The sequence below is a fragment of the Oncorhynchus nerka genome, linkage group LG25 (genome assembly GCF_034236695.1).
Source record: "Oncorhynchus nerka isolate Pitt River linkage group LG25, Oner_Uvic_2.0, whole genome shotgun sequence".
Taxonomy (NCBI): Eukaryota; Metazoa; Chordata; class Actinopteri; order Salmoniformes; family Salmonidae; genus Oncorhynchus; species Oncorhynchus nerka.
Window position 1 is genome coordinate 49,436,389 of NC_088420.1, and position 22,448 is coordinate 49,458,836.

A 22,448-nucleotide genomic window follows, 5' to 3' on the forward strand; every position below is an offset into this window, starting at 1 on the left:
GCAATCCGTTTTGTCACCAAAGCCCCATATACTACCCACCATTGCGACCTGTACGCTCTCGTTGGCTGGCCCTCGCTTCATACTCATTGCCAAACCCACTGGCTCCATGTCATCTACAAGACCCTGCTAGGTAAAGTCCCCCCTTATCTCAGCTCGCTGGTCACCATAGCATCTCCCACCTGTAGCACACGCTCCAGCAGGTATATCTCTCTAGTCACCCCCAAAACCAATTCTTTCTTTGGCCGCCTCTCCTTCCAGTTCTCTGCTGCCAATGACTGGAACGAACTACAAAAATCTATGAAACTGGAAACACTTATCTCCCTCACTAGCTTTAAGCACCAACTGTCAGAGCATCTTATAGATTACTGCACCTGTACATAGCCCACCTATAATTTAGCCTAAACAACTACCTCTTTCCCAATTGTATTTAATTTATTTATTTATTTTGCTCCTTTGCACCCCATTATTTTTATTTCTACTTTGCACATTCTTCCATTGCAAAACTACCATTCCAGTGTTTTACTTGCTATATTTTATTTACTTTGCCACCATGGCCTTTTTTGCCTTTACCTCCCTTCTCACCTCATTTGCTCACATTGTATATAGACTTGTTTATACTGTATTATTGACTGTATGTTTGTTTTACTCCATGTGTAACTCTGTGTCGTTGTATCTGTCGAACTGCTTTGCTTTATCTTGGCCAGGTCGCAATTGTAAATGAGAACTTGTTCTCAACTTGCCTACCTGGTTAAATAAAGGTGAAATAAAAAAAATAAAAAAATAAACACAGCCAAATTATAATCTTTGTGATAGAAGTGTTTCTCCAGTTTTGCCTCCAGCACCTTCACAAATCAGCTTTAGATGTATGGTAGATTCTGCCTATTTTCTACATGTGACAGCATATATAAAATGTATTAATTATTCTGTTAGAATGTTGCAGTCACCCGAGGCCCAATGGTTATGGTGTTCTAAAAAAAAGTGTGCGTGTGCACACATGAGGTGTACCGTGAAAAAAAACATGTGTCCGCCTATGGAAATCAAATGCCCGTCCAACTGATTCGATCTGGCGCCGGCCCTGGCCTTACAGCAGCAATCAAGTTGAAACAATAACAAAGCATACTTCCTGCTCCGATTTCGGTAAAAAGCTGACAGATGGGGCTGGAGAAATGTTACCATTCTCAAATTCATTAGACACATGGATGCTATGACTGACCATCCATGATATCAAAATTATAGACTTAAACAGGTTTTTAGGCTATATAGTATTTGTTTACATTTACTTGGTTTACAAACATTGGAGTAAAACAAGCTTATACCTTGGGTTCTGATGGGGTATGACAGTTATCTACGCTCATGAGGCATTTCTAAGTTATATTCTTCATGAATCATGTTTTATTTTAACAATACAAAACATACATATAAAAGCGACAACATACAGACCCACACAAATATCCACAACATCAGTCCTACCCAGTCCCACCTGCTTACACCTCCATCTCCAGCGCCTGCATCACTCTCCGCAACATAGCCTCAAACTGCACCATTTTGTCTCCCTCCCTCCATCACCCACACACTTTTAACATTTAGATAATAAAGCATTTGACCTTTCCCTTCTTCAAGAATCAATGGGTGCATATCATTAATTAATGACTCCAAAATTGTATGTAACAACTGCCTGAATGCCCCTTTAAGAATGACATGCACAGGAGAGAGACATTATTAGCAAATATCACTATAATGAGGTTGTGCAGAAAGGAATATATTAAGGATCATTTGATTTAATTTCAAAATAAATGTTGCTTGACATAAAGTTGCAATTTGTTTGCTTCATTTTATGTATCATCCTGGTGTAATTATATGCAGTTCAACATCATCACCACAAGGTGTTTGCACTAGCATTTGTGTTATAGTCTAGCTTTACTCCATGTAAACAAACCACTAGCTAGGTCTCATAACCGGAGGTCAATATTACATGCCTAGCAGCGGTTCATTATTATGTTTCTTAATTGAAACTAAGTAGGCAATACAACTGGGTAAAATAGAGTTGTGTTTTGAAAAACAGAAAATTAAGAGCTAGTAGAGACAGATTTGTGAGGGCGAGAGAGGGGTTGATAGCAGGGTAATTACTGCTGCTGCTCACTTTTGACATACACAATCTGGTCGTCAAACATTGGACTCGTATGCTAGCTACATTTAGTTTATTTATATTGTTGGCTGTCATGAGATAAATTAATCTCTATCTAGCTGGCTAACAAAGTAAGCTGAACATTCTCTACCTTCACATCACACTAGCTCCGTGGTTATTTGCTGTGCTAGCCAAATGTATTTAGCCAACACCACTAGAGAAAACTAATAATAAACGGAAAATAGGCCCATCAGCACACTTATGTAAGGGTCTGCAGAGGTCGTGGCATCTGATAAATGTTTTGTTACTACCAGATCCACTAAACAAGTCAATGTGTGTATATAAATTGTGTGATCTGTTTTTTGGTTGAATCAAGAAATACGAACTTGTAATTTTGTGCTATCTAGACAACTAACTAGCTACATGGCTAGCTAGCTGGCAATTATGGCACACTGCAGCACCTGATGTTTACTGGGGAACCTCTTGGTTGTACATGCATATAGAACCTATTATTGTTTTGACAATTAAAAAGGTCTATAGCCTCAAAACACGGTTAAAACTAAAAAAAAATATTTCATGGATTGTCAGTCCTTGCAGCCGTAGCTCTCTCTATAAATTTGAGTATGGATATATTTCTCCAAACCCATCCAGCATCATTTTATCAAAACAGAGGCAGGGTGGCAACTTTGTTATTGTTTTAACTGCAGATTCTAGCTTGAATCTTTATTCATTGTTTACAAAAATATCCAACAAAACATTGTAATAAAGTGTTCAGAACATGTAGATTTACATTCTGAGCGTCACTTCCAGCTCTTGTCCTATGGTGTCTCTTAAGTATATACAGATTAATCCATGTTTTGCCCTGCCTTATCTTGATGCTACTGTTATGTACTAGCGTGTCAGTGTTAAGAAGAAACTATGTCCCTTCCCTGGCAAGAAATGAATGCTGAGCTCCTTCAGTAGCATTTCCCCAAGGTCAGTAGCAGAATTAGAAAATGTAATCATCCCATAACCGGACAATGTGCCTTCCCGGGGCATTGTCAAATGATGAGCTCGGAATGTTATAATCTACCCTTATCATGTGAGAAAGAAAGGGCATTCTACAACACCCGATAGCCAGTGTCTCAATTCAACAGAATAGACGAAATTGCTGTGGCTTAGAGCTACAGTGGCAAGAAAAGGTATGTGAACCCTTTGGAATTACCTGGATTTCTGTGACACCACGAAAAAAGTCAAGGCTGTCAAAAAAAAACATTGCTGCATGTCTGAAGTTTGCAAAAGCGCACCTGGAAGTTCCACAGCGCTACTGGAAAAATATTCTGTGGACAGATGAAACTACAGTTGAGTTGTTTGGAAGGAACAAACAACACTGTGTATGGAGAAAAAAAGGCACAGCACACCAACATCAAAACCTCATCCCAACACTAAAGTATGGTGGAGGGAACACCATAGTTTGGGGTTGCTTTGCAGCCTCAGGGCCTGGACAGCTTGCTATCAGACAGAAAAAATGAATTCTGAAGTTTATCAAGACATTTTGCAGGAGAATGTTATGCTATCGGTCCACCAATTGAAGCTCCACAGAAGTTCGGTAATGCAACAAGGCAACAACCCAAACACAGAAGTAAATCAACAAAAATGGCTTCAACAGAAGAAAATACGCCTTCTGGAGTGGCCCAGTCAGAGTCCTGACCTCAACCCGATTGAGATGCTGTGGCATGACCTCAAGAGAGCAGTTCACACCAGACATCCCAAGAATATTGCTGAACTAAAACAGTTTTCTAAAGAGGAATAGTCTAAAATTCCTCCTGACAGTTGTGCAGGTCTGATCCGCAACTACAGAAAATGTTTGGTTGAGGTTATTGCTGCCAAAGGAGGGTCAACCAGTTATTAAATCCAAGGGTTCACATACTTTTCCCACCCTGCACTGTGAATGTTTACACGGTGTGTTCAATAAAGACATGAACACGTATAATTGTTTGTGTTATTAGTTTAAGCAGACTGTGTTTGTCTATTGTTGTGACCTAAATGAAGATCAGATCAAATTTGAATACAAATTTATGCAGAAATCCAGGTATTTCCAAAGGGTTCACATGCTGTTTCTTGCCACTGTATGTAGTTGCATTTAACCCTATACAGCATTAAGCATTCGTCACTGTCACAAACATCGGGACATCTAGAATTGATTGTGTGAGCTTTGACAAATGAAGCATCAGTTTACCTCTGGATCTGTGTGTGTGCAGCAACTGTATTCTCTATTTTGGATTAGCAATGACTGAGAAATCACAGTCATCTAAATAAAGATGACCTTGTTACGTACTCAGCAAATAAAACAATACGCAGATGGAACAGACTGACGATCTCTACGAAAAACACTCCATAGACCAGACAGCAGAAACCCCAAACGCACTCTCCCAGACACAGCCATGTTGTCAGAGAGACACTCACAGATGCCAAAACACTGATTATCTAACCCTGCTGTCATATCTATGATTTCACTTTAAATATCTTCCTCTTATGGCTTCATCTTTAGAGAGAAATGTTTACAGTATGGCCACCATAGAGTCATATAAAAAAACAAGAACTCTGATGGCCACATTGATATATGATCAAGGAGATGCCATTCCAAAGCAAACAGATGACAGGTATGATGAATGATGTAGACTGTTAACATGCCAGGGCACAGCAATGGATGGTTAACAGAAGGGATGAGCATAGAGATCCTATGAAATTTCTAGAGTGGCTATGGCAAACCCTCAAAGTTCTAGAATGCTTTAAAAATGGCAGCCATTGTTTAAAAAAAAATCCATTCATTGTGAAGGATACGCAATAAAATGTGTTACAAATTTTAAGAAGGATGTACAGTATCGATTTTTGTAACACAAAGCATCAAACAAACAAACACAAAAACAGAAACACACAGGGTTTTTACATTCAAAGAAATGTGAAAAGCTTAAGAGTATCAATTGATTTAATTTCCGTCTTTTTCTTACAGAGCATAATATTCAATGTGAGTATTTAAATCTACCTTTAGAAATATTGAATATGATGTTTTTTATGCATTTTATAATCAAATTCATCACATACATTTTGTTAGTGGAGAATCTTTTGACAATGAAAAACAAGATGAACATCAGAAGCTTGCAGATGGATGTCCCTACTGTACCAAAACATTCTACCTAAATCCAGCTGAAAACCCACCCACAACACAGTCACATACACACATTAGAAAAACAAATGCTCAAGAGATTCTGTCCCAGACTGACAAAATGTTAACAGGTAACACCTTAGTTATTTTGTTTTTCTCACTTTGTTTGTGATCACATATTTGTATGATAAAATCCATACCTTTAACCAATTTACAACACATTGCAAGTTATACCTAGATTTTGCTATTGGAACAACACGATCATAAAAAGTTTCTCTAATTAATTAATTATTGATCAAATAAATAATTGAGACAATTAATATGGCTGAATTTAGAAGTGATGGATCTGTAATGACCACAATTTGTTTCAAAAGGGCTAGAACACCATCTGGTAACACACTATCTCATATTCCTTTAGTGAGACAGTGAGCTCGTACATTAAAAAAATAAAAAATACTTTTATGTATAAAGATGTCCGTCTGAAATGAGAAGCTGACCCACAAGTAAAATGTCTGTTCAAAACCGGCTGACGAAACTGGGTTTGGCGGATGCTACCTGCCGTAATGCATAGTGCCCAATGCAAAATTTGGTGGAGGAGGAATAATGGTGCAATATATCCACGTAATTTTCCTCCCTCATGATGCAATTATTTTGTGAAGTACACCAGACCCTCCTGCAGCAAAGCACCCCCACAACATGATGCTGCCACCCCCATGCTTCACAGTTGGGATGGTGTTCTTCGGCTTTAAAGTCTCCCCCTTTTTCCTCCAAACATAACAATGGTCATTATGGCCAAACAGTTCTATTTTTGTTTCATCAGACCAGAGGACATTTCTCCGAAAAGTACAATAATTGTCCCCATGTGCAGTTGCAAACCGTAGTCTTGCTTTTTTATGGCGGTTTTATGGCAGTGGCTTCTTCCTTGCTGAGCGGCCTTTCAGGTTATGTTGATACAGGACTTGTTTTACTGTGGACATAGATACTTTTGTACCTGTTTCCTCCAGCATCTTCACAAGGTCCTTTGCTTTGGTTCTGGGATTGATTTACACTTTTCGCATCAAAGTACGTTCATCTCTAACGCTTCTCCTTCCTGAGCGGTATGACGGCTGCGTGGTCCCATGGTGTTTATACTTGCGTACTATTGTTTGTACAGATGAACACGGTACCTTCAGGCGCTGATTTCTTTTGATTTTCCCATGATGTCAAGGACAGGGGGACTGAGTTTGAAGGTAGGCCTTGAAATACATCCACAGGTACACCTCCAATTGACTCAAATAATGTCAATTAACCTATCAGAAGCTTCTAATGCCATGACATCATTTTCTGGAATTTTCCAAGCTGTTTAAAGGCAAAGTCAACTTAGTGTATGTAAACTTCTGACCCACTGGAATTGTGATACAGTGAATTATAAGTGAAATAATCTGTCTGTAAACAATTGTTGGAAAAATTACTTGTGTCATGCACAAAGTAGCTGTCCTAACCGACTTGCCAAAATTATAGTTTGTTAACAAGAAATGTGTGGAGTGGTTGAAAAACAAGTTTTAATAACTTCAACCTAATTGTATGTAAACGTATGACTTCAACTGTAAGAGGCTTTAGACTAGCTTTCAACCTTAGTCAGCAAAACTCTTCGCCCAAATGGACAAATCTCTGGCTAACCGTGAGTTTAACTTTTTTTAAAAATTTTATAGCCGAGACAACAGGGGAAAGAGTAAGATTCTTCATTCTCTCCTTCTCTTTTGTAATTTTTATTTTTTAAATAGCAGCCAATGTGGCTAGGGAGAAATCCAAACCAGTCTAACTGGTATGAATGGCAGTTGAGGCATAGGTGATGCATGATGCATGTGTTAGCTAATCCAAAAGGCTAATTGATCTGTATGTGGAGCACCTGGAGCATCAGCATTTGTAGGTTTGATTACAGGCTCAAAATGGCCAGAAACAAATAACTTTCTTCTGAAACTCGTCAGTCTATTCTTGTGCTGAGAAAGAAAGGCTATTCCATGCGACGCTAGTTTCTGCAATTTCGGCTAGGTTCGGCAGCTCGCTTGTGCTGAGATGGGAGGGGTGGCAATATTGAGGTGTGTCAAAAACAAGTGCAAAAGTTCAAAGTTTTGAGACCCACAAAAAGCAGGTCTCAATGGTAATGCAGTTGATAATGGCATGGACTTTGAGGGTGGAAGCACAGCCTATCCAGCCATGGTGCACAATGCCCATGGAAAAGAGATGTGCCTTTTGTGCCAGTGATGGGTTCCCCCCATTTTGTTTAATTTGACTATAAACCTTAATCAGGGCTGGTTTAGCAGCATTGCAGAGATGCATATTTTATTCTGTCCATTAGCCAAGTAGCCTATGAATAAAGGGGTTTGAAATGGTCTACTGAGAGTGCTTTGAAATATTTTGGAGGTTTTTGCCCTCATGTTTTTTCATAATTCACAACATACTGTACATACTTGCATTTTTCTTGTTCAAGTAGGCTATCCATCCCCACTTTCAATAAGCACACCTCGTCCGTTTTCTGAGAATCTGCCTTTTACATAGGCAACGATACAATTGACAGGAGCCTAGTATTTTGTATAGAGGTGCAAATGTTATGCATAAAGCAATTTATGATATCATGCTTCTGACCTCATCTTATTTATAAATATTGCTGTTTAAAAAAAAAGATAGCTTGTTTTTCATTTCATATCCAACCCTCCATAGGGTATCCTTGCCCTAAGCCTCAGCTACTAAGGCTAGGTCAACAGCAATGCGTCATGTATTTTATATCCTGACCTTGTAAAGTAGCCTATCCATAAAAGGTGTTTAAATGGTCTATTCTTCAGAGTGCATTGAATTGAAATATACCGCACATCCTAAAACATCCACACACCTACCTACCTGCATACTATATTTTGCTTGTTCTAGTATTCATCCAAACGTATTTAAATTATTCAGTTCAATAATATAGCATCAATGGCAGGCCTAGGCTATATTTTGTTTTTGAGAACATGCCTCAAACATAAAATAACATTTACAAGAGCCAAGTGTTTTCTATTTTAGGAGACGTGTAAAGACATATTGGCTAGGCTCCTTGAAGCAATTTACAACAATGTTGACTGCCAACACTCCAAACATAGGCTATTGGAGCAAACATGTCATTTTTTTTTTCTTTTTACTGTTGCCATTACTTGACCAAAACGCAAAGACCGTCAATAAGAGGGTCTTATTCAGCTGATGGTTGGATGACTTTTAAATGCATTCAGAATTAATCAGGGTGTAGCTAGGACCTGAAAACTGAAAGCAGACTACTACCTCAAATCTACTGTTTGAGAATCTGAATAATCCATACAAAGGTTGGCGAGTAGTGAAAGATTTGGAGTCCACAAAAAGATGCACAGCTTCCTAAACAACTGCTGGTAGACTCACAGGTGGTAACTGAGAAAACCTCTATTCTGAACTCTTTTAATCAGCATTTTCTTGATGCAGGCAAATTATTTAATAGGGTTAAAAGGTCAAAATGAGCACCCTGTACACTCCCGAGCACTCCTGCTCAAGGTTCTCTTTCCAACCTTTGTCTCAGAGGTGCATAGAGCCATGAAAGCAATTGATTATCTACACCTCCATCTATTACTATTAGCTGCAGACCAGGTATTAACTGAAAGGGTCTGACATCACTGTGATCTCCATAGTGCTGTTGGCTGGTCTTCGTTGACTCTAGGTAGGCTTAAACATTGGCATACCATGATCGATAAGGCCATTTTGAGAAAACTGGCGCTTTATTTCTGTTCTTTTTCGATAAGGTCAGGAAATAAATACCAGTTAAGGCCTCACTCCTACTTACTTTTAATGGTTCTTCAAGTCAGAACAGATCATTGCAAAAGTGTCAAAAAGGTTGGTTGAGACATGTTACTGAGGAAAGTGATTGTCATTAGGACTTCATGCGGGGGTATATATGATACATTTTTATCTAGAACGCTTGTATGTTCTGTAATTCTACTTTATGTGTGTCTACATCTAAATTCTGTTCATGGTGTGTCTATGTCTGTAAATTGTTATGTCTGACATTTGTCTGAAATATTGTTCCCCCTGCTGCTGTCTTGGTTGGAACAGGTCTCTCTTGAAAAATGTATTTGATCTCAATGAGACTAACCTGGATAAATAAAGGTTAAATCAAATAAAACAAAAAACCTAAAGAACTTGAGACAAAAGCATGCATTAATAATGCCGATTGGCTTAGTGGTCCAAGGCACTGCATCTCAGTGCTAGAGGCATCACTACAGACCCTGGTTCAATTCCAGGCTGTATCACAACCGGCCGTGATCGGGAGTCCCATAGGGCGGCACACAATTGGCCCAGTGTCATCTGGGTTAGGGTTTGGCTGTCATTGTAAATAAGAATTTGTTCTTTAACTGACTTGCCTAGTTAAATAAAGGTTAAATGTTTTTTTGCGTTTTCAAATAAGCCATGGAATGCGTTGATTGGCCAGTGGCCAAACCCTCGTCACACTTACAACTTGTTTATACATCAAAACCCAGCACTTTTGAGCCACTGCCAGCTATTGTGCTCATAATTCTGGCTGTGAAAATATGAAAAATATTTCTCACACACCCCCAGACCTATAGACCTTCAGCCAGCGCTTAGATTTACCATTGCGTTAGGTTTGTTAAACTAGAGCCCACTGTGCAAATAATCTTCAAATTCATTGTTTTACACAATATCTTATGACAGCACTGGCTGACCTTTTATACTGTCATAAGAAGGTTCATGTCCATTCAAGTATTTGAATACCTAATTATATGGACTTGAGAACACTTGTCACTGCCACATCCACATCCAAAAGCAAAGTCATAACACGACCTAAAGACTGCTCGTTATATGGACCATTACTAATATGTTTCCTGTGTATTCTATCCCTATTTTATTACCAATTTCAATCAGTAATATATGTATATTGAGCACATTCCTATGGGTTTAATTCAACCTTGATTGATATCACAGTAATTTATTTTTACAACAACAACAGATTGAATTATAAACAGAAAATTTGAAAGCGGAAATTGGTGATTGTGGCCCACCTCCAGAATCTGTGACAACCAATCATATTTGCTTGTGACAGGAAGTCAAACAGAACACTATCTTCCATCTGACACTTGTCAACATTCCCATTATTAGTCGGCCCTCACAGCACTGTGGAAAAGAAAAGATCACATGGGTTATGAGCCTTTCCTGTGTGACCTTTAAGATTCTCTGTGAGGCGGCCATCCTTTCTCACCTCTCCCTCCATTAGTCATGCCACCGCTCCTCCACAGCCTTCCCATGATGCCCCTCTGCATCTCATCTGTCCCTGGCCTCAACACTATTGTTGCCATGTCACCCGAGAGCAGGGAATTAGCACTAAATAGCAGAGCGCTACAGATCCGCCAATATACAAACTTGTGTGATTCATTAATATGCCAGAGAGGTCCTGCCATTAACTGATCAACCTTTGACATGCTGTTTCAGAAGCGGAGACATCAGAAGGTCCGAGCCACTTTTTGTCTGAAGATCAGATATAGCGGATCGGCAAACATGAACAGTTCGGAACCCATGATGTTTCTTTAGGACCTACCTTCTGTCTTATCTCCTCCTCCATCTTAACTGGAGACCCCAGCTCTGCCACCTGTTTCACCCCTTCGCTGGCGAAGCCACCGTACTCCCACAGGACATAGCTCCTGGAGTGGGACGCCCCGATGAGGGCTGACCAATGATTGGCGCGTCCTGTATAGGGTGGTGACAGAGAAACAAAGTCGCCTGCGTGTGTCTGTGTACAGATGTAGGATCTTAATTTGATCACCATGTTACAGGAGAACGTTCCTGCAATGCAGGACATGTTAAACTCGTAGTGCATTTGAGGTTTAAAAAAGGCTACTGAAGTTTGCAATTTCCACTTTGAAATTTAAGACTTGATTTTCCCTTATGAAAAATCTATCAACCCTCTACAAAAATGTGGATGAATTAGAATCCACATAATAATTCACATGTTCTGTTGCTGCAGGACTATTTTCCGGCTGTAGCAAACTGTAGCAAAATTAAGTTCCTACATGTGTAGGTGTAGCGGCTGACAGATCGCTCCTGGCTTTAACTGTGTCTGCTGGGCGTGTGAGGCTAACAGCAGAGTGGTGGAGACAGTGTTCATTAGCCATGCATGTGGCTGGAAGGCTACTGTTAGATATACTGTGACAGGCCCGCACTTCCACTGGTGGAGCCCTCATCATTACTGAAAGAGTTGAGGCTGGAATAGACCCGGTCAGACAACACACACACACACCAACCAATTTGTATATATCATTGTTTTTACTTTGGCCACTCAACACTCCCCTCAGAAACCCTTGAATGTAATTACATTTTTCCATGATACGCTTCCCTCCGTGAAAGATTATATATCAAGCTGGAGGGAAAGGGAAACTATACAGTTCATCTCTTTAAGCCCATCAGGCCTATAGAGAATCCATGTGATGTGCTTTAATGTACCAAAACTTGTTTCTTGTTTCCTGCCAAAAGAGCCTCTTCCCATCTCAAATTATTTATGGCGATTCCCTTTGTAAGCTCTGACTACATAACACTGACTGCAGGGAATATGTGTGTGGTTCGGATCATCAGCTCCAAAAGAGGAGACTGTATCATAACAGCTATCCAATATCATACTGTTTTACTGACTTAGGCTTACTGAAAAGTATTTGTTTAAATCCCAACAACACACAAATCATTTGAGAGAAATCCTCTAAACCAGTGGTTCCAAACTGGTTTCTAGTGAGGAACTCTCGGGGGTCCAGCAAAACCTTCCTAATCTTGTTTTTTTAACTGTTATAAACATGACCCGCGGAATGCAGTGCCGGTCTGATAAAACATTAAATGGCACATGATTACGATCTGTATCGTTGTTTCAAGTCCAGTGCGCTCAGGCTGTTGTTATGTTTGTATCATTTTGAGGGGTGCCCATCACGAGCAAACTAATTTGTATGATTTTACTTTGTCTGTGAAAACGATTAGAACAGGCACATCTGATGAGTCATTTGGGCTTAGCATTACTCTGGGTTTAGCTATACTAGCTATACTACAGCCTCTGCCATATAACTAAACAGAGCATGGCTTTCCGTCTGTGGTTGCACCTTTACAATGCAGAAGACATTGGCTCATCTTTAGCCCAAACCGTTCAAAACTAAAAGACCTATTTTATCAGAGCTACATGTTTTTCTTTCTGGCTCAAATTGACAGGAAGCTCTTAAAAGGGTACACACAAATTAACCACCATGAAACTATAACAAACCTTTAAAAAAAAGTCACAGACAATAGATGATTTGCAGTATGGATCAGATGAGGTCATTACCACTAAATAAATTAGAAGGGACATTTTAGGTCTGCCACGGAATTTAATATTCCATCAAGGTGTGCCACGGTTCCACAAAGGTTGGGAACCACTGCTCTAAACTACAGTGTGCTGTTCTTTCGTGCAGTATGTAACTCTAGTCAACAGACAGTCTAAATATGTCCAGGGTAAAATGTAATCTTTTTGTTTTTCTTCCAAAACCATAATGTCTTGCTTAATGACTATAAACGGTGCAGATCCTTTCACACTCCAGAGCAAACGGACAGTTTAGCAACAGGTGGGAAGTTGTACAGCAATGTGCAGTGTGCGTGGGTGTACATACAGTACATGACTGCAGTGAAGAACTTACTGGGGTAGTCTTTAGGGTGAATTTTCTCCGACCAGTTCCCATAGAAGGTGACTCTGTACTTGGCCGTCCCACAGGCACAGCATTCCGGAGGGGGCTTCTCTGTGGTCTCTCCAAACACAGCCTCTGAAACACACACACCCACCCAGCCACACATACACACACACACACACACACACGACCCCTCAACCCCCCCATGCACACAAAGTGAAGTTAAGAATGGTGATCTTGCTTGACCGAAAATAATTTTTTAATATGACTACATTCAATATCTCCATTATAATCTACTACAGTAACAGATCATGTAAAAGCATTGGGCTGTTCCAGTGAGAAGTAATATTCGTATAGGACAGATATGCTGTACCTTTCTCACACAGTCTGACAGTGAGGGAACCTTCATCCTGGAAGTAAATGATCCTCTTCTGCACAATGCTGGCCCTGCAGAGGAGAAAGAATAGCATTCCTTCTATTCACTGACAACACAATGCAATACAGCGCTCATGTTAGCTCACAACTCCCAGGGGTGCGCACACACACACACACACACACACACACACACACGAGGAGGAGCCTCGAAATTACCAGGCTGATTACCGATGCGCTGTAGTGAAAAAGAATGTAAGCTTGCGAGACTTCCGGATGGTTTTACAAGGTTACGTGAGGAGTGCAAGAGGCACTGACTGTCTGGTTCCTCTGATGAGAGGTGGTAAAATCCCCCCCGTCAGAGCGCACGCCAGAGGCACTGCCAGACCTGCTCCCCATCAACCTCAGCAGAATACCAATGTGCAGAGAGCCAGACTGAGGCTGATCCTCAGGACAGTCCATCAAAACTCTTGACAGATACTGTATGACTACTCTGTCTCACACTCTCTACAGCTCGTCTCCCAGGAGAGACTATTCTCGGTAGACAAAAACCTTTTGGGTGGTAAAATATAAAATTGTGATCGTCTCATCAAACCACAGGATCTGAGGCCACGACACTGTTTCTCCAAACAGACAAACTCAAGCCCAAACTTTTCTCTGCAACAGATGTATATCCTCAGCCATACAGCTGTTCTAAAGGCCACAGTTACATTGTATGGAGCTCAGCAGGGACTTTGCATGTTATAATACATCATTTTCACTATCATTGCACTTTAAAATGGGGCGGCAGGTAGCCTAGTGGTTAGAGTGTTGGACTAGTAACCGAAAGTTTGCAAGATCGAATCCCCGAGCTGACAAGGTAAAAAGCTGTCATTCTGCCCCTGAACAAGGCAGTTAACCCACTGTTCTTAGGCTGTCATTGAAAATAAGAATTTGTTCTTAACCGACTTGCCTAGTTAAATAAAGGTAAAATAAATAAATAAAATGTGGTACAGGTGCATCAAGTTAATGACTTTCACCCAATGTAAATATCTTAACATTTGCTGGCATCAGTGGGTTGCAGTTGGGTAATCTTTGGTTAATACACTGCTCAAAAAAATAAAGGGAACACTAAAATATACACAACGCCTGGGCATGCTCCTGATGAGGTGGCGGATGGTCTCCTGAGGGATCTCCTCCCAGACCTGGACTAAAGCATCCGACAACTCCTGGACAGTCTGTGGTGCAACGTGGCGTTGGTGGATGGAGCGAGACATGATGTCTCAGATGTGCTCAATTGGATTCAGGTCTGGGGAAATGGCGGGCCAGTCCATAGCATCAATGCCTTCCTCTTGCAGGAACTGCTGACACACTCCAGCCACATGAGGTCTAGCATTGTCTTGCATTAGGAGGAATCCAGGGCCAACCGCACCAGCATATGGTCTCACAAGGGGTCTGAGGATCTCATCTCGGTACCTAATGGCAGTCAGGCTACCTCTGGCGAGCACATGGAGGGCTGTGCGGCCCCCCAAAGAAATGCCACCCCACACCATGACTGACCCTGGCTGGAGGATGTTGCAGGTAGCAGAACGTTCTCCACGGCGTCTCCAGACTCAGTCACATCTGTCACGTGCTCAGTGTGAACCTGCTTTCATCTGTGAGGAGCACAGGGTGCCAGTGGCAAATTTGCCAATCTTGGTGTTCTCTGGCAAATGCCAAATGTCCGGGCATGGTGTTGGGCTGTAAGCACAACCCCCACCTGTGGACGTCGGGCCCTCATACCACCCATGGAGTCTGTTTCTGACCGTTTGAGCAGACACATGCACATTTGTGGCCTGCTGGAGGTCATTTTGCAGGGCTCTGGCAGTGCTCCTCCTGCTCCTCCTTGCACAAAGGCGGAGGTAGCGATCCTGCTGCTGGGTTGTTGCCCTCCTACGGCCTCCTCCACGTCTCCTGATGTACTGGCCTGTCTCCTGGTAGCGCCTCCATGCTCTGGACACTACGCTGACAGACACAGCAAACCTTCTTGCCACAGCTCGCATTGATGTTCCATCCTGGATGAGCTGCACTACCTGAGCCACTTGTGTGGGTTGTAGACTCCGTCTCATGCTACCACTAGAGTGAAAGCACCGCCAGCATTCAAAAGTGACCAAAATATAAGCCAGGAAGCATATGAACTGAGAAGTGGTCTGTTGTCACCACCTGCAGAACCACTCCTTTATTGGGGGTGTCTTGCTAATTGCCTATAATTTTCACCTGTTGTCTATTCCATTTGCACAACAGCATGTGGAATTTATTGTCAATCAGTGTTGCTTCCTAAGTGGACAGTTTGATTTCACAGAAGTGTGATTGACTTGGAGTTACATTGTGTTGTTTAAGTGTTCCCTTTATTTTTTTGAGCAGTGTATATCCCTGACTTCCATGGCTCTCTCCATGGTTATGTTCTTCACGTCAAGGGTTTGGGCTGGGCTTCTGTCTACAACATTAGTTCCTGCGGGAGTGTTTAGGATCCTTTAGTTGTGGTCCCACACACACAGGCCTGTGGGCCCTGGCTCCGCATGTCTCCGGTGCTGCTGCCCGCCTGCAATCTCTCTGTCACTGGGGAGAGGGTGGCTATAGAGAGCGGAAGCTCCATGTAGACCTTCATCTCTCGTTCTTCTTCATCTGACTCTCAAACACTGTTTTTTAACCTCACCCTCAAAGAGAGAGTCTGCCTTTCTTCTTCGTCAACTCTAAGACACTATTCAGGTCAAACCTCTAAGGGCTTTATATGCCGTGCCCTATGACATAATAGCCGTTGACATTTCTGTATACCAGACAAACTAGCACTAATGACAGGACTCTGTAGTGTAGAAGGAGGAGCATTGTTTTGGGATCTCAGCTGTTAAATGTGATATACTTTATGAGATTCAGTGGGAGAAGAATTGGATCCTCTCCTAGCAGTAATTTGAGTTCTATTTGATGTTCAGTGGATAGAGTTGGCAGCTGTGTTTCGTGGCCTTTGTCTGGCAGGCAGCCCGACGCTCCGGTACGAGGTAGAGAGCTGTATCTCTGCTTTGACAGGCAAAGACAAAGTGACAGCAATGCGGCGGGATTTGCATAGCAGATGTTTCTCAGTGCAACATTTATTGGAATAATACCAGGACTGCAATAAGCCATCTGTCGTATGGGACGGGAAGATATATTAGAAGTAACTATTGTGGATATAGCTTCAGAAAGCTCGGCAGAGATGAGTGAGTTACATCTAGCACTAAGTCAGTGAAGCTAAGCACTATTTGCAGGGTAAATACAGGGCAGGGGATGGAGAGGCAGGATGTGTTAGGGGAAAAAATTGCTTAAATATCTATACAGCAGAGCTTAATTGTTCAGTATTCATGCACCAATTCGATCTCACCTCAATTTCACATTTCTTAACATAAGAAAGAGCTTTCAGATGAGCAAGCAATATGCCATGGAAATAGTTATTTAACACCCAATTTCAACCGTTTTTGAGAATTATTAGGGTTAGGCTGAGTGTTCTCCCTTTATGCTAATCATGCAAGTTTGTGTGTGCGTGGGTAGCACAGCTACTCTAGGAATCCACTGAGGCAACGCCTAGCCGCCTGGCTTCACAACTCATGAAGCCAATGCAATAAAAAGACACTAAATCTGATCGTGCTTTTCCTGCCAATTCATTTTAGGTCTGTACCAGCAAGTATCCCCCACAAATGGTATGTTAACGAAGACATAAACTTTTGAAGATATAGTCAAAACAGTGATGAACTGTTGATCCTTACAAAATGTGTTGTTCACTCAAGAATTCGTCAGCTAATGTTGAATTGGTCAGCTAAAGGGCATTCGGACTGCTAGCTCACTAGCTGTTGTGACAGTACATTTTTTCGTTTTTAGCCTGTATAACATGTTTACAGTTGCGAGGCTTATTGATAACGAGTTCATAGCATATCTAACAGGTTATGAAACTCATATCCAAATGCAATTTCATATGTAAGTGCTATTTTCTTGGCTGCCAACTTTCAAAGAAAGCTTGGAGTGAGGTTTTCCATCTTGAAAATCATTGCACCCTGACACAACCCCTAGATGTGGGGTTTGGGGGTCCTCCCCCAGGAAAATGTTACAGTTTTAAAGCTAATTTCCTGCAATTCTACCTATTTTGACATGGCTTAGGCCTATGACCAATAAATAAATAAACACACACACACACAGTGTATTCAGAAAGTATACACTGTGTGTGTGTGTGTGTGTGTGTGTGTGTGTGTGTGTGTGTGTGTGTTTCCACATTGTTACGTTACAGCCTTATTCTAAAATTGATAAAATAATATTTTTTCCCTCGGGACAAGTCTCTGAATGTCCTTGAGTGGCACAGCCAGAGCCCGGACCTGAACATCTCTGTAGAGTCCAGAAAATAGCTGTGCAGGAACACTCCCCATCCAACCTGACAGAGCTTGAGAGGATCTGCAGAGAAGAATGGGAGAAACTCCCCAAAAACAGTTGTGCCAAGCTTGTAGCGTCATACCCAAGAAGACTTGAGGCTATAATTGCTGCCAAAGGTGCTTCAACAAAGTACTAGTATTAGTATTAGTTGAAGATCCTTGCCATCATCTTATTCTATATAGACAAAACGAGTCCCCCTACCATCTCTGCCTAGGAAGTGCACAATACAGAAATGTCATAAACTGATATTTGAGGCCTGTAACATTTACTATCCAACACTGTCCATAAATGGCTGCAAAAATACATAGCCTCAAATTCATTTTCAAAGACACAATCGGTATATCAGGTCTTTGATGTTGGGGCTATTTTGCTTCCACCTTGTTAAGGTCAATGGAAACATGAACTTCACCCAGTACCAGGATATTTTAGCCATAAACCTGGTTGCCTCTGCCAGGAGGCAAGATAATAACCCCAAGCATACATCACAATCCACAAAGAAATGGTCAATTGGCCATAAAATCAACATTTTGCAATGGCCATCTCAGTCTCCGGACTTGAAACCCATTGAAAAAGTAACATTATGACTAACTATTGTTCCCTGAAGGAGGGACACAAAACATACTATTGGGAGTTGCACTCTTATGACTTAGGTTGAAGGATCTACAAATGAAATCCATGGCTTGCTGTATGATAAGATTGAGGCTCGGATTCATTCCTTCAATTTAATACCGCCCTTCAGAGCCCAGGTATGGGCGGAGTGGGACCAGACAGGTGTTGTACCTTGTTTCCCTCCTTCAGGGAACATTAGTTATAGTCATAACGTTACTTTCCCTTTGTCAGTCAACTTCGGTACACATGCTATGGGGAAATATAATCACGCGCCAAGCCAACCCCAATGGGTACTAAATTAACTGGACAATGGAAGACCACCCAGACCTGACCCCACCAGATAAAGCAGCCTGGGTATTATGCACACAATGTGTTGCCTAGTGACTTTCCCCTTCCCCCTACACTGTGTGTTACACTGTGACATCCAAGCGATAAAACCTCACAAAAGTGTGTGGTGAGGCCCAACTTGCAGCAGCACAAATATCTCCTACAATTCAACCCTTTAAACAACACCCAAGACGATGCCAGACCCCTAGTGGAGTGGGTGCGTACACCGCTAGGTAACCTTTGCTCCTTGCTGCTATATGCCAGAGGCATACCTTTTACACTCCAGTGGGAGAGACGCTGCTTAGAGAGCACACTGCCGCGACCTGGATTAGACAAAAAGTTGGTCACAAAACCGAATAGCTCAAAAAGCTAAGGACCTGTAGAATGTAGCCATGACTTTCGGTGCAAAGGCCACTTTTGGACGCAACGTCACCTTAGAGTACAGGAAGAGTGTACAGAAGTCCCCAACACATTTAGTTGAGGCCAAAGCCATGAGCAGGGAGGTTCTGTAAGAGAGGATCTTCAGATCCATCGACTCCCGAGGATCAAAGGGGGCCACATACAGTGCTTCCAAAACCAGTGCCAAGTCCCATGTGGGTGCAGTGGGAGTTTCCACGGGTCCCCGCTTAAAAGGTAGATGATCACCACAAACCAAGGCTGCCTGGGCCAACGGGGAGCCACAAGAATCAATGGTAAGCCCTCCCGGCGCACCCAATTCAATGTGGGCTGAATCAGAACCACTGGCGGAATCACGTAAAGGAGTGTTCGAGGCCACTGGTACGCCAGAGCATCTCTGTTCCCAGCGGGGCACTCAGGTACATCATTCAGAAAAATAGATGGCACCATGTTTTTTCACGTTGCGCAAAGATCTACGTCGGCCCTGCCGAGCAACTTAAAGATACGTATAATACTAAACAAGAGAGCTACCCCAGCAACTCTACCGTGGGGATGCAGAAATAGCTAGTAATAGCTAGCTCACCTCAGAGAGTTAGCCAACCTGGCTTGGTTTAGCTCGAAAAGTTCATGTAGGACCGGATCATCGAGGTGGGACCGGACCCTTCATCAACAAGTCTGGCGGTGCTTGCCTCTCCTCCCAGGGTCAGTACCTAACGAACCTGGCCACCCTCTCTCTTCGAGTAGCCTCCTGTAACCGGCGACAGAGTGCACAGGAGCCAGGTTGGGTGCAGGCAGCCATCGCATACCCCACACAGACAAGACATTTGCTCCAATCACCCAATCAATCTCCGCTTCATGCACCTCAGTCCCAGCCGAGTATCGGCAACTGGGAACGGAATGTTGCCATTGTTAATGGCAAGCTTCCTCAATAATGCTACCAGGGATCGAGGGGAGGTTGTACACAGTACGTGGCAATGTGCACACAAACAGATTCGAGCAAGGGCCGCCTGATCATGCTCCAAGCCGAGACAAACTACACAGAGATCGTGAGTATCTTTCAGAGAAAGATGTCTGCATGAATGGGGGCATGATCTCGACACCAAACCTGGCTTAGTCATTCCACCACAATGGGACAGTTTAGTTGCCGCAACATAAGACAGTCTCGTTATGTAATTGTTTGTTTTAGTATCGTGAATCGTTCATTCCTGTTCACACCGAGGTGAAGAGCAGAATAATTAAAGGAATGAATCCGAGACTCACGCTTATCACCTGTGGCTTATAGCGGGGAGTAGATTTTATTGGCCTTGACGGGAGGGATTGTAGTTCTTCAACCGAAGTCGTGAGAGTGCGACTCCTCATAGTATATTGCCAAAGTTGACTGAATAAAATGGTTAACTGTGGTTTGAACTGAAGAGGGCAGTCCATAAGCGCAAACAAATTATATTAAGGAACTGGAAGGATTCTGTATGGAGGAATTGTCTAAGATCCCTCCCAATGTGGTCTCCGATTTATAAAACATATTAGAAAAAGGCTCAGTGCCATTATCCTCGGAAGGTGAGGTATTGAAATCAGAGCTATACATTTTGACCCCTACCTTTTTCAGAAATATATTACTTTCTTTCGCTGAGCAATTGAGCAAAGGAATATAAATTCCTTATTTTTGTTAGCATACGATATACAGTAGCTAGGTATTTGAATAATTTATTATATATAGAGTAATTTTTCCTCATTTTTATCAAGGGTGTCAATCATTTCAAACCCCACTGTAAGGACTGTCTGTTGCATTTTTGTTGTCACCGCCCCCTATAGTTTAGGCTCAATGCCAAACACGAAACGAGGGGACCAGGCTAATTCAAGTGTGGATTAAATCGACTTTAGCACGATGTCAAAAGGCAACATTCTGCATTTGGGACGGGAGTAACAGCAACCTAATTTGTTGAGAACATTATACAAGACAACAGTGCTACCATGCTGCGCAGTAGCCCGGTCCGCCACAAGGAGTCGCTAGACAGCGATGAGCCATGTAAAGCCCCGCCAGCCAAACCCTCCCCTAACCCAGACGACGCTGGGCCAATTGTGCGCCGTCCTATGGGACTTCCAGTCATGGATCAAACCCCAGGCTGTAGTGTGATGCAGTGCCTTAGACCACTGCGCCACTCGGGAGGCCAAAAAAGAGTACTTTTTAATGCATGAAGTGTGGCATGTGAGCGTGAGATGAGGGTAAAATACGTGTCTCACAGCCAATGCATGAAAGCAGTGGCGACCCGTCATTCAGGGAAGGTGAGGCAGAGCCCTACCTGTTTTGAGCCCCACCTGTTTAGAGTAAAACATAAAAAATCCCATGTTTGCATGTTATTTTGGCATTTATACGTGTCACATATTAGTTTGCAAACATTGTAAAAAAAAAATGTAAAAATTATCATTCAGTTAATAAAGCTGCATACAATCATGGTCTCTTTTTTGCTCTCTTGAGTAAGGCAGCTCCAAAAAATGCAGGTTTTTCAGCCTAGCTCAGTTCTTCCTGTTCAAGTGAGCACAGAAAAGAGTCCAAAAATGTGTTGTGTGCTACTGCATACATGACATAATATGCCAGGAAGATATGTATACTTTAGTTAGGAAAGTAATACTAAATATATGTTGTGAAGCAAGCCGTTAGTTGCCCATGTGCCTCACCTTAATAATTTTCCCTCATAAATTAGCCTACTGTTCTGGCTTGGTGGTGCACATTTAGCCTATAGCCTGTTGTAGAGAAATGTCATCATCAAATATTGTAAGAGCTTTCATTGTGTGCTTATATGCCTTGTTTATTTATCCTACGGTTCTGACTTGGTGTAGAGGGAGAATACTGTAAGAATGGCCCATGTTCTGAATTCTGTTGCTGTACATTATACAAGTACTCAACAAATATTTATATTTACTAAGTCTGTCCTAGCTCGCTCATTAATGTCTTAATCGAAATTACGGATTGACTCTTATCAGCTCGTCCTCCCCTTATTCCATAGTTTGTACATCTCAATTGTCAGTAGAGAACACACTTGTTTTAAGCAAGTCAGCCATATCAGCTATGTTTTTTTAAATGCAGTAAATGAGGCTGAATGAACTGTTTCTCTGCCAGACAAGTCTCCGCTGATAGCCGGGTGAAGCAGTGGTAAGTATTTTTTCCATGGTGCAAAAAAAAAAAAACTTTGCTGTTGGGACAGCTTTATGTAGGCCCTAACAGTTTGTGTGCACTGTTTGTCACCGTTATAGTGCAATTAATGTATTGTAACAACCCTGGGTTTATAAGCCCGGAAATGGACTCTGCAGCACGAGCATGCTTTTGCGGCACAGTCGATAGCGTGTCGGACCTCGGGCTCGAAGGTCGAGGGTTCGAGACCTGCTC

General features: G+C 42.1%; 1 protein-coding gene across 1 annotated transcript in view; it reads right to left on the reverse strand.

Annotated features, from left to right (window-relative positions):
• The window catches only part of LOC115109622 (spondin-1-like), a 132,548-nt gene that overhangs the window by 72,598 nt on the left and 37,502 nt on the right, over positions 1-22,448 (reverse strand). The window contains exons 4-6 of the mRNA XM_029634772.2: positions 13,326-13,399; positions 12,965-13,087; positions 10,858-11,006 (exon numbers count right to left, since the gene is read on the reverse strand). Coding sequence (XP_029490632.1) covers positions 10,858-11,006; positions 12,965-13,087; positions 13,326-13,399 — 346 coding nt within the window. The remainder of the gene's footprint in view (positions 1-10,857; positions 11,007-12,964; positions 13,088-13,325; positions 13,400-22,448) is intronic.